Source organism: Xyrauchen texanus, chromosome 30 (assembly GCF_025860055.1).
Source record: "Xyrauchen texanus isolate HMW12.3.18 chromosome 30, RBS_HiC_50CHRs, whole genome shotgun sequence".
Classification (NCBI taxonomy): Eukaryota; Metazoa; Chordata; class Actinopteri; order Cypriniformes; family Catostomidae; genus Xyrauchen; species Xyrauchen texanus.
This window is the reverse complement of record NC_068305.1, coordinates 25,199,913-25,212,161: the sequence shown is the minus strand read 5'-3', so window position 1 is coordinate 25,212,161 and position 12,249 is coordinate 25,199,913. Positions and strand designations below refer to the sequence as shown.

Genomic DNA, 12,249 nt, shown 5'->3' with positions numbered 1-12,249 from the left:
GTCTGTTCTTTTTGGAGCTTCAAAAGTTTGATCACCATCCACATGCATTTTAAAGACCGACTGAGCTGAGATATTTTTCTATTTTTCTTCAAATGTGTTCTGGTGAAGACAGAAAGTCATATATACCTAGGATATCATGAGTGTGAATAAATAATGAGAGAATTTTCATGTTTGGATAAACTATCCATTTAAGAATGATTTCCTTTGTTTGCTTGATGTACTTTGGACAGGATAAACAGTGATTTTCATGGAGGATGACCGTAACAGTGAAGGAGGTGATTCATCTTTCTTGGGCAGATCAAAATCCTTGGCTTATATTTGAACAATAGCCTACTGTCATTTGTCCCACTGTCACTGAATTTCATAACACATTTTACACATTGCTGTGTTAAAAAAAGTTGTCTTATTAAGAATGGGTTTCTTAACCCACTTCACCATGCTGATGGCAAACATTTAACATGATGGTTTAGTGTTTCATGATATCTGAGTTTAAAAGTAAGCTCTCTGTGTTTTTTTTCACTTTAAGTGTAATACAGTATGTTTGAAACATCATCTCCCAAATTAAAATGTCTTGAAGGGATTTTCACAGCATGAGAGCTCAGAGCAGAGAAGTGTTAGTTCACAATGTATTCATATTCCTTTAGTACCTAGCACTTCCTTGTGTGTCTCATTTACACCCTCTGAAGATATTTGCAAAGCCGTTTACAGAAAGTACTCTTGCTGTTTGAAGAAGTGTATTCAGATCGCTAACACCGCTCACGGTGTAAATAATTTGTACTGTGTACATATGCGAAGTAATATTTTTTCTATATCCAGATACTTGTGTTTGACTTTTAATCAACCATCAAAATGAAAAAGTTATACCAACTTCTACATATATAATTACCTAAATTAAATTAGATGCTCTGGAAAGAATTGGTATATTATTATAAATTATATGATCATATTTAAAGACAAACGTTAGCCTTTATAACAGTATTCATTTATGTAGTGTAATATTAAAGTGTCGAATAAAAACAAGTAATTAAAAGTTGATATTTGTCAACAAGTTTATTTAATATGTAAAGAGGAACATTATAAGATAATGTAATAAACAATTTTCACATATAACACTTAATATAGAGGACAATTGCCTTGTGAAAACACTTACAATAATCTAGTGTTCTGGCATACCCCTGTGGCAAATTTGCCACTCATTGCATGCACTTTGCAGCAAATTGTACATTGTTGCCAAAGGTTTTCTGCAGGTTCACTGTTACCACCTGTGCAGAAGAGCTGCAAACCTTTGGCAAAGATTTCAGCAACGTGCAAGCACATTTGCGTGTGAAAATAACACATTTTGAACATTTGCAGCAAGTTTGCCAAAACTCTAAATTTTTGTCACTGGAAATGTATTTTAAGTATTTTGACATTTTAATTACATTTTTTGAATTTGTTTTGGTTTTTTGCAGAGAAACACTGTAGGAGAATCAATTTGATCACTGGAGGCAAAACTAAAGTAGTAAAGACAAACAGATAAAATGATTGAGCGATACATCCTTCTTGCCTAAGGCATCAAACAGAACAGTTAAACCTGTCAAAAATAAACAGCTTTTTTTTTTTTTTTTTTTAAAGATTCTTCCACAAGAAGCACATTTATAACAAAGACAGCACCATTTACTCTGTGATAAGTGCACACTGTCAGTAATAGATCAATGAATTCTACTAAAGTAAAAAAAAGTTTAACACAGGCTCCACAAAATGAGCTGGGTGTCTAGAATTTTATCCGTGTATGCCCTCTCACTGCTTTACAAATACATTTAAACCAGACACATAAACCGTCTTTGGAAATCAGGAAAAGACTGGGCTGGTCAAAATTTTCCCTTGACGCAGGAAACAATTTTCACCCAAACCTAATATTCTTATCTTTGTCAATTTGGAAGATAAACCCCAAATAAGATTTAACAGATGGACAAGCTGAAACATTGCAAGTGTGATGTTGGATTTATATAGTCGCAAACACTTAAGGAGACAACTCACACCAGCTTTTGTGTTGAATGTTGCATATGAAAGAGCCTGTCTGACTAAGTAGCACTCAACACAAAAGAAATAAGACTGATACCCCATCTTGTCCCCACTACCATCAGAGGCATCGCCACGTGAGCTCAATGCAGCTTTGAATGGGCAGCTATCCAGCTTATGCAAATTCACATAATTTAAATATGGTGGGTGCTCTTACTGAACAATCCTTGATTTTAGGAGTAGTTCTCTGGATTAATTCCTAAACTTTGAGTTCATAATGTGTCTATAAATCTTACAATTTGTGTTACATATACAGATTGTGCGATAAAATAATCCTTAAAGGGCTAGTTCACTCCAAAATGAAAATTCACATTTGTGTTGTTCCAAACCTACAGTATCTTACTTTCTTTTATTCATGGAACACAGGATATGTTCAGTATAATCTTAGCCTCTGTCATTATTCACTTTAGTTCTATGGAAAGAAAATGAGCAAATGGTGATAAAGACTAAACATTTTGTGTTCCACATAAGAAGGGAAGTCATACAGGATTGTAACGACACAAGAATGACAGAATTTTCAAATCTGAATAAACTATTCCTTTAATCCAAAGAGTTTGGAGCAACCCAGCAGCTCTCAAATGACAGTGACTCTGTTCCTGGGAAGTTCACCGCAGATCAAACAACTCCACCCATAGAAAAAGCTAAACGACCAGTGCTGTGGAAAAAGCACTGTCCGAAATAAATTAATTAATCATGTAAACAGTTCACATTTTGACCCACAGGGTCAAATGAAGCAGAAGAACTTCTTCCAGCTACACTTGGAAAAAGTTTTGGCCCGTCTGTCTGACAGTCTAATTTTTTTGGCCTTCCTGGCTTTGTGTTTAATAGCTGCAAATATAGCAGCATCGAAGGCCTCCTTTAGGTTTTTCTGGGTCAGGGCCGAGCACTCCACGTACTCATTAGCCCTGATCTTCTCGGCAAGGCTCCGTGCACTTGGGCTGAACACGGGTTTGACCTTGTACCTGTCCAAGTCTATGAGAACATTAACGTCCAACAGAAGGTCTGATTGCGTTCCAACTAAAATGATGGGGGAGGACGGGTTGCATGCACGAATCTCAGGGATCCACTTCTTGGTTATGTTCTGGAACGATGTGGGGTTAACCACACTAAAGCAGAGGAGGAAGACATCCGTGTGTGCGTAAGACAGAGATCTGAATTCATCAAATTCTTCCTGCAATACAGACAAAGTCAGAAATTATAAGAAACATTCTCAGTTTACAGTATGTGATTTGATAAGGGTTTCTAGCATTCTAGTATTCCCCCACACTTAATTCAGATACATTAATTTACAGATTGAACAAATAGTTTAGATTAAATCATTACATTACCTGTCCAGCAGTATCCATCAGCTGAATTCGTACAGGGGTCCCATCCACCTGAACTTGCCCTGAAAAACCAGAAGTAATAAAATGTTAATTGTGGATGATCCAATTCATGATCTTATTACTTTTACTTCAACGTAATCATAGAAGAGGTCGAATAACAGATGCTTACCAGAGAAAACGTCAAAAGCTGTCTGCTTATAATCCGTTGGATACCCATTAGTGGTGTAGCTCACAATCATACTAGTTTTCCCAACGGCTCCATCCCCAACCATCATACAACTAATCGCAGGTTCCAGTGCGTCGTCTTGCTCTAAGCACACAGACGGAACTCTCGATTCTTGGTAAAAGTAATCCATTTGAGGTGGCATGTCCAAACGTTAAATACAGGAAGAAACCTATTCAGGAAAACTTTTTAAACCCCACAGTATTTGGTCGCGTCTTTAATGAGAGTGATGAGTGACTCATTACTTTCCCAACTCAAAGGCTGAATTGACTATGCTGTGATCCTTGATGGGACCTCTGCCTTTTGAATCAGCTGGCTAAATGGAGAGGCTTGACTTCGCATAGCCACTCCCACAACCACCACTTGGGCCTGAATGGAAAGAACACAAATCCATGGTTTTGAACAGAGAGAAGCTGTTTTATGATTAGTTGATTTTTTATTCTTTTTGTTTTGGTCTCTGGATAAAAAGTAAAAACAAAAAAACAAGCGAAGATGTAATGACTGATGCTTTAAATAATAAAGCAGAATAAAAACACAAGATGTACCTCCGCGCAGGTTTTATTTTATTTTTTAGCACAAGATGCGTTCGGTGTTAAAATCGTTAAAGGGAAAGTTCACCCAAAAATAGAAATTCTCTCATGTATGACTCTCGTTCATCTGCTGAACACAAAAGAAGATTATTTCAGCTCTGTAGGTACAATGCAAGTGAGAGGGTAACAAAATTTGAAGCTCCAAAATGCCCATAAAGGACGCGTAAAAGTAATTAAAATTACTTTGTTGGTTAAATCTATATCTTCAGAAGTGATATGATAGTTGTGGGTGTGAAACAGATCACTATTTAAATCACTAATCACAATTTTTTTTTTATTTTTTTATTTTTTTTGTTTTTACTATAAATCTTAACCTTTGACCAGCCCAGACCAGGTGGTGATGCTAGCAGAATTCGGATCGCCAAAACCAAAAGAATCAGATTGTTAAAGTAAAGATTGATAGCAAAAAGTAATTTGTATCTGTTTCTCACCCACACCTATCATATCGCTTCTGAATATATGGATTTAACCACTGGAGTCGTAAGATTACTTTTATGCTGACTTTATGTGCTTTTGGAACTACAAAATATTTGTACTCATTCACTTGCATTATGAGGACCTACAGATCTGAATTTTTTCTTAAAATCTTAATTTGTGTTCAGTAGAAGAAAGTCATACACATATGAGATGGCATTATGATGAGAGAATTTTCATTTTTGGGTGAACTATCCCTTTAACGCCTTAGAATCACTTCTTGACTAAAGAGCGCCACTTCGTGGATATGACAGGGAACTGAAGTAAACTGTCATGTAATCACATGATATTCATCAGCTGACCAAGATAGCGCTTACTGCACACAACATATCTCTAGCTCTGTCCATTTCCATTCTTTAAGTATTATTTTAAGATAAATTATGCGATTTAATTTTGTTTTATATCTATTGGATTTAGATTAGATTATACTCCGCACACAGTTGGGACAGTGAAATAATTTGAACAGTACAGCTAGTTAGCTCAAATGCTAGCGTGTTATATGTGCGGTGGTAGCTGTTAGAGATCTGTATGTGCAATGCAAACGCAGGTTCAGTATCTGTAACAAACCGTGATTTTTGTGAATACTCCGTGTGAATATAACATTTGCAATGGCATCAATTCTTGATCAATATGAAGATTCTCAGAACATCCGTCAACACAGCCGTGTCTCAGCGGCTAACATTGGAATTACTCATTCAGGTAAAAAAAAGTGTACTACACAAATAATTTTGTATATTTTAAACGTTATTAACTACCTGTCAGGCCCATTTTATTTTAGGTAGTTATGATGTCAGTTGAAATCTGACATTAGGTTTGTTTATGTTCACAGGGTTTGTGAATGTAAGACTTGAGGAAGAGAAACCCATATTCAACAAGCAACGCATCGATTTCTCCCCTCCCGAAAAAATCAACGACTTCTCAGTGTGCAACAACCAATTATGCATGAGTCTGGGGAAGGACACCCTACTAAGGTAAAGCTGGCTTTTCTCGCCGGAATAATGTTATCAACAGGTCTTTCCACTGGCTTAATTGGTTGATATGTTTTGCATTGATTAGTTTATTTACATACCACGAGTGATTTGTATTTTATTTATTTTTGATTACTTGGTGAAGACCAAGGAGCGTTTACGTGGACTATCAAAGAAAATTCTTGTTGAAATGCATATGTAATTTGCTTGGTAAATTCACTTGATCTGCCTTTTATTTCCAAGTGTATTTAGTCAATTACGAATTCAGTGTTTTCATTTGCATTATTTGTATCCTTGAAATAAATATAACTATTAAGAAGAATTCATGTAAACTGAGACACATTTTTCATCATTTGAAAGAAAAAATGTCCCACTTTACCTGCATTCACCCCATATTTACAGATCTGATTTAAAATTGACAAGTGACATATTATGTTATAGAATTGATCTCGGAAAACCTGATCAGCCAAATCAGATTGAATTGGGAAGAAAGGATGACAGCAAAGTGCACAAACTTTTCCTGGATCCAACAGGTAATTTACTTGTCAAGGTTAATATCTTGTTGCGAGAGGATTTAAATGCCTTTGGGTCCTTTGAGCCTTCAATAAACCCCATTAGACACAAGCAGTGGTTTGATTAGTTTTCCTGTCAAATTAGTAGGACATTAGCAACATCCCAAGGCATTTGACCAAGTGTGAACTGGGCAATGCAACAAGGACAACTAGTATACATATTTTCAATTTCTAATTTTAATAGGAACCATGTGCACAAGAATAATTTTTTCACATACTTATCCATATCAAGATATTTTTTTCCTCTTTAAATTGCTTCAGCTTGCTTGTTATTTAATACAGTCTTAAAAACACTTTTTTTTTTTTTTTTAATTGTGTTGTAGGATCACATTTAGTCATCAGCCTAACTACAAATGAATGCGTATACTTAAATAGAAACACTCAGAAGGTTCGAAGTTTATCGCGATGGAGAGGCCACCTAATAGAAAGTATTGGTTGGAACAAATTAGTAGGCTCTGAGACCAACACTGGGCCGATTCTGGTTGGCACCAGCCAGGGCATTATATTTGAAGCCGAGATATCTGCGTCAGAGGGCAGTCTCTTCAACACCAACCCAGATCAGTACTTCAGACAGGTCCACTCCCTGGAAGAGGATGGTAAGCCAGGACCAGTTTGTTGCCTTGAGGTAGAACGTGGCATGGAATCAAAGTATTTCATAGTTGCTACCACACGGAAACGCCTGTTTCAGTTTGTAGGAAAGTTGGCAGAGGGCTCGGAGCAGCAGGGGTTCAGCTCCATCTTTGCCCAGAATCAGGATCTGTTACCCAGCTTCCAGGAGTTTCCTGTCAATATGGGCTACAGTGAGATTACTTTCTACACATCGAAGCTTCGGAGTTGCCCCAAAACCTTTGCCTGGATGATGGGCAATGGGGTTTTGTATGGACAGTTGGACTATGTGCGGCCTGACTCTCTACTTAGTGATGTGCAGGTGTGGGAATACACATCAGATATTGATTTGAACTTTGTCAAGCCCATCTCTATTGTACTTACCCAGTTTCATTTCCTACTTCTGCTCTCTGACCGTGTGAGGGGTATCTGCACTTTGAATGGGCAAGTGGTGCATGAAGATGTGTTTCCAGAAAAATTCGGCCCCCTAAAAAAGATGATCAAAGATCCTATCACTGGGCTTGTGTGGATTTACACTGAAAAAGCTGTCTTTCGCTACCACATTCAGAGAGAAGCAAGGGATGTTTGGCAAATGTACATGAGCATGAACAAGTTTGATCTAGCTAAGGAGTACTGCAAGGATAGACCAGAATGTTTAGATATGGTACTAGCCAAGGAGGCAGAGCACTGCTTCCAGAACAAACGCTTCCTGGAGAGTGCTAAGTGTTATGCTCTCACTCAGAATTACTTTGAGGAAATTGCATTGAAGTTCATTGAGGCAAAGCAGGAGGAAGCCTTGAAGGAATTTCTGAATAAGAAACTAACTAATCTGAAACCCAGTGAGAAGACTCAGATCACCCTGCTGGTGACCTGGTTGACTGAACTATATCTGAACCGGCTTGGTCAGCTGGAGGCAGATGACAGTAAACAACACATCTTTCAGGAAACCCGTGAAGAGTTTCGCACCTTTATGAAAAGCCCTAAACACAAAGATTGCTTCTACAACAATCGCAGTACCATCTATGACCTGCTCGCTAGTCACGGGGACGTGGACAACATGGTCTATTTCTCGGTCATCATGCAGGACTATGAGCGTGTTATATCTCATTACTGCCAGCATGATGACTACAGTGCAGCTTTGGATGTCCTCTCCAAGCACTGTGATGAGAGGCTTTTCTACAAGTTCTCCCCAGTTCTTATGCAGCACATTCCCAAAAAGGTGGTAGATGCTTGGATTCAGATGGGAAACCGGTTGGATCCAAAGAATCTGATCCCAGCATTGGTGAACTACAGCCAGATGGGCAGTATGCAACAAATTAATGAGACTATACGCTACATGGAGTTCTGTGTGTATGAGCTGGATGTCAAAGATGAGGCTATTCACAATTACTTGCTCTCACTTTATGCTAAGCACAAGCCAGACGCCCTGTTGTGGTACCTTGAACAAGCAGGAACGCATGCCTCAGACATTCACTACGACTTGAAATATGCCTTGCGCCTTTGTGCTGAACATGGGTATCTGCAAGCCTGTGTCTTAGTTTACAAGATTATGGAGCTGTATGAGGAAGCCGTGGATCTAGCACTACAAGTATGTGTGCCATACATTTTTATTTCTATTTAAAATCTACACTGCCGTTCAGAAGTTTGGGGTCAATTGACTGAAATGTTTCTCATGATCTTAATTAACCTTTTGAACTGAAGGTGTATACTTACATGTTTGAAATTTGTTTTGTAGACAAAAATATAATTGTGTTACATATTAATTTATTTCATTACAAAACTCAAATTTTATAAAAAAAATAATATAAAAAAAACCTTTTTGAAATGGATGACTTGGAACGAATAATAAAGAAAAGTAGCCAATAATTGCCCAGCATAGATGGGAATAGCCTTCAATACTGTTTAAAAAGCATCCAAGGGTGACACCTCAAGAAGTTGGTTGAGAAAATGCCAAGAGTACATTTCTGCAAATTCTAGGCATAGGGTGGCTACTTTGAAGATGATAGAATATAACATGGTTTTTATTTATTTACTCGCAACATAATTTCCATAGTTCCATTTCTGATATTCCATAGTTTTGATGACTTTACAATTATTCTAAAATGGGGAAAAATGTGACCCCAAACTTTTGAACGGCAATGTATATTATGATAATTATGTTGAATTGACAAAGCCAAAGTAATGTTATTCTACAAATTGGTTTTGGGGTTTTCTCAAAATCCCTCAACCGAGACCAACATTTTAAACACCAACTCCTCCTAGAGCTTTCAAGCAGCATCCACCAAACTTGGTACAGACCTTCAGAATATTCTGGGATAGGGTGCTATATCTAATCTAACTGATCAGATTTTTGGTTGTTTTCACAGCGGACAATCAAAAATCAGAGTAATCCAATAGATTTATTGACAGACTGTTCAGTCAGGCCAATGGAATGACACAAATTCAAAAGTAAACGAACCCTGTTTCTCAATCAGTTCTGTAGCTCCCTATGAACAATAATTCAGGCTCTGGTAAGGGTACTGATCCACTGATCATTGGGACACTTCTGATTCAATCACCTGTGACACGATAACAAACTCTCTATGAAACGCAGATGTTATTAATCAACACCATCGCTGAAAATAAATACATACAAATAAAGACACTATCCTTCATATTCGTTGAAGATATTCAAAGGTATAGTGTTATTATAACAGATAAATGGCATATATAAATATTTTGGAGTGCATTTTAAACCTTTTAACAACTCAAATATAAAAAAAAATTTAATGAATATTTTCACTTTTATGGTAATTATGAATGAAAGACATTACAAACAACATCTCTTTTAAAGAGAAAATAAGGCTTGGACTTCATAGTTTTGCAATTGAGCTGGTCTTCTAAGGACTTGAGAGACTTCAGAAGACCTGACGACGTTTCCAGTAAGGGAATATAGTGAGAAACGATGCTCCCTAGTTTTTACGGTGCTTTGTGGGGTTTTTTAGGGAGCAAACATTTCAGTGCACTGGAACAATTTTGCAAACGAGAGCCCTAAAAATGGAAGACTTACTGATCAGTGCCCTGACTACTGAACAAGGGAACTGATTGAGATGCACCCAGTGTCTTTCTAGCAAGTCAGTCCACTGTCGGCCATCTTGGGAATGCTCTCGGGAAGCTATTTCCAGTCATGACAGTGCAGCTCCTATCTATTTGAATGAGAAAAGATTGAAATCTCCGTTGGTCAAGATTACGATCAAAGAACATATTTCAAATAAGCAGTGAAATCTGACAACACTGGTATAATAAATTGTGCTCCTTTACCTCTGATTACCCTAAAAAAAAAAAATTCACAGCTTGTATAACTAATGCGCATGCACGTTCTCAAATTGATTGACAGGAGATGTCTGTATCTAAAAGGTGATTGGCTTTTACACCTGAAAGGCAGGACTTCTTTTCTACATCCATTGACAGTTGGCTGCTGTTGGCGTTCCAATTTCTCCCATTCATTTTAAGAGAATTGGCCATCTCTGCTAAATAGTCTCTGCCTTTAATCTGCTCTCTCTACTGTGTCAGTCTGACTGTCTACCTAGATAGCTGGCGCTTTGTCTTCCTATAATGTCTGTATAACTATTAAACTTCAAACTTTTAAAACTAGTTTAAACTTTCAGGCAAGGTTTTGTCAAGCCAACAGTAAAGTTGTTTACCTATCTAGTTAAAAGTTAGACATTTTTTAATAATGCCTGTGTATACCCATTAGGTGGATGTAGATTTAGCCAAGTCTTGTGCCGACCTTCCTGAGGATGATGAGGAGCTGAGGAAGAAGCTGTGGCTGAAGATTGCTTGTCATGTGGTTCAGGAGGAGAAAGATGTAAAGAAGGCCATGAATTGTCTGTCCAGTTGCAACCTGCTCAAGATTGAGGACATTTTACCTTTCTTTCCAGACTTTGTTACAATAGACCACTTTAAGGAGGCAATTTGCAGCTCCTTGGAGGAGTACAACAAACACATTGAGGAGTTGAAACAAGAAATGGAGGAGGCCACAGAAAGTGCCAAACGTATTCGTGAAGACATCCAAGAGATGAGAAACAAATACGGGGTGGTGGAGTCCCAGGAAAAATGTGCCACTTGTGATTTCCCCTTGCTCAATCGACCTTTCTATCTCTTCCTGTGTGGACACATGTTCCATTATGATTGTCTCTTTCAGGAAGTCATCCCTCACCTCTCTGGCTATAAGCAGAATAAACTGGAGGAGCTTCAGAAGAAGTTGGAAGCTACCTCGCAAACCACCAAATCCAGGCACAAACCTAGAGAGGAGGATACAGTCAGTCTAGGCAAGGGCCAGGGTAGCAGAGAGCAGATCAAGTCAGATATTGATGATATCGTAGCTAGTGAGTGTGTCTACTGCGGTGAGCTGATGATCAAATCTATTGACAAGCCTTTCATAGATCCACAAAAATTTGATGAAGAGATGTCCAGCTGGCTTTAAAATAAACACTTCTGCATAAAGAATTTGAGGGCTGCAAATTAAATGTCAATATGGTGTATATATGCTGCAAATTTAACCATTTGTGCTTTGTGTATGAATTGTAGTTTTACTTGTGTAATGCTGAATTTATGAGTATTAACAGAATTGTTAACAGTTATTTGAACAAATGTCTGTTTTCTTTTTGTTTTATATATGTTTGCTGCCTTAGACCAGAGGCCACTACAAAATTTAAAATGCACTTAATTGCATTTGTTGCATTATAATCCATGCCAATAACATTTTTATTGTATGCAGCAGAATGATAATAAATGATTGCTTCTATTGACTTGTCAGTGTGTACTAATTGGGATTTCTTCACTGTTGTAAAGCCTTTAATAAATGATTTCCTCCTGTAGAATAACATTTGAATAAAATTTCCATAGTCTCTTTCGAAATTGGTGAGTAATATTTTTGACTTGATTTCTGAATCGTATGTTTTATATCAGCCAATTTTTACATTAGCTAACGTGTTATCATTTGCATATAATCGTAAGTAATAGCACTACTGAACTATGTACTAGTGGCATAACGACTGTCAAATTAGACTGTAAGATGTATTCACGCGATATTTTAAAGATACATTCGGAAAGTATTACTTCATGAGAACTTCGGCAACTTTCGGTTTTACAAGACTCAATCAGTAGAATTCAGAGAGCCAAGATACCGCACTCTAATGACCCGTTTTAATTTGTAATGAGTCAAGTTCTCACTATTGGCTTCTGAAAATCAAACTGTTCTTTTATTTTTCTACAAGTAATTTACTGGGATACAGTACCTAAATGCTTATAAGGCTGTCGCCTTCACTCTATAATAGATTCGTATGCCTGTTCACCACTCTGTCCTCGCCATGGCGCCGTGTCCCTGCTCTCTCAGTTACTGAAAGTGGCCGCCTCTCTGCTGCTACCGACTCTATGCTCACGGTCTCT

General features: G+C 37.5%; 2 protein-coding genes across 2 annotated transcripts; one reads left to right on the top strand and one right to left on the bottom strand.

The window, feature by feature from the left end:
• Positions 1-1,041: 1,041 nt before the first annotated feature.
• LOC127624182 (rho-related GTP-binding protein RhoV-like) lies at positions 1,042-3,890 on the bottom strand. The gene is made up of 3 exons (XM_052098889.1): positions 3,556-3,890; positions 3,390-3,448; positions 1,042-3,232 (listed from the first exon to the last, which is right to left on the bottom strand). Exons 1-3 carry the CDS (start codon positions 3,752-3,754, stop codon positions 2,786-2,788), a joined length of 705 nt encoding a protein of 234 aa, XP_051954849.1. The 5' UTR covers positions 3,755-3,890; the 3' UTR covers positions 1,042-2,785.
• A 1,088-nt stretch (positions 3,891-4,978) lies between these two features.
• Positions 4,979-11,691, top strand: LOC127624412 (vacuolar protein sorting-associated protein 18 homolog). Its single transcript, XM_052099227.1, has 5 exons — positions 4,979-5,372; positions 5,503-5,644; positions 6,083-6,174; positions 6,537-8,407; positions 10,556-11,691. Exons 1-5 carry the CDS (start codon positions 5,282-5,284, stop codon positions 11,282-11,284), a joined length of 2,925 nt encoding a protein of 974 aa, XP_051955187.1. The 5' UTR covers positions 4,979-5,281; the 3' UTR covers positions 11,285-11,691.
• Positions 11,692-12,249: the final 558 nt, after the last annotated feature.

Bases quoted from the DNA above. Each gene is read 5' to 3' on its own strand.
- LOC127624182 (XM_052098889.1), bottom strand. From the start codon at position 3,754: ATGCCACCTCAAATGGATTACTTTTACCAAGAATCGAGAGTTCCGTCT. The intron at 3,449-3,555 runs GTAAGCATCTGT...CTGGTTTTTCAG, and splicing joins AGCTTTTGACGTTTTCTCTG to GGCAAGTTCAGGTGGATGGG. The intron at 3,233-3,389 runs GTAATGTAATGA...TCTGTATTGCAG, and splicing joins TGATGGATACTGCTGGACAG to GAAGAATTTGATGAATTCAG.
- LOC127624412 (XM_052099227.1), top strand. From the start codon at position 5,282: ATGGCATCAATTCTTGATCAATATGAAGATTCTCAGAACATCCGTCAA. The intron at 5,645-6,082 runs GTAAAGCTGGCT...ATTATGTTATAG, and splicing joins GGGAAGGACACCCTACTAAG to AATTGATCTCGGAAAACCTG. The intron at 8,408-10,555 runs GTATGTGTGCCA...TATACCCATTAG, and splicing joins CCGTGGATCTAGCACTACAA to GTGGATGTAGATTTAGCCAA.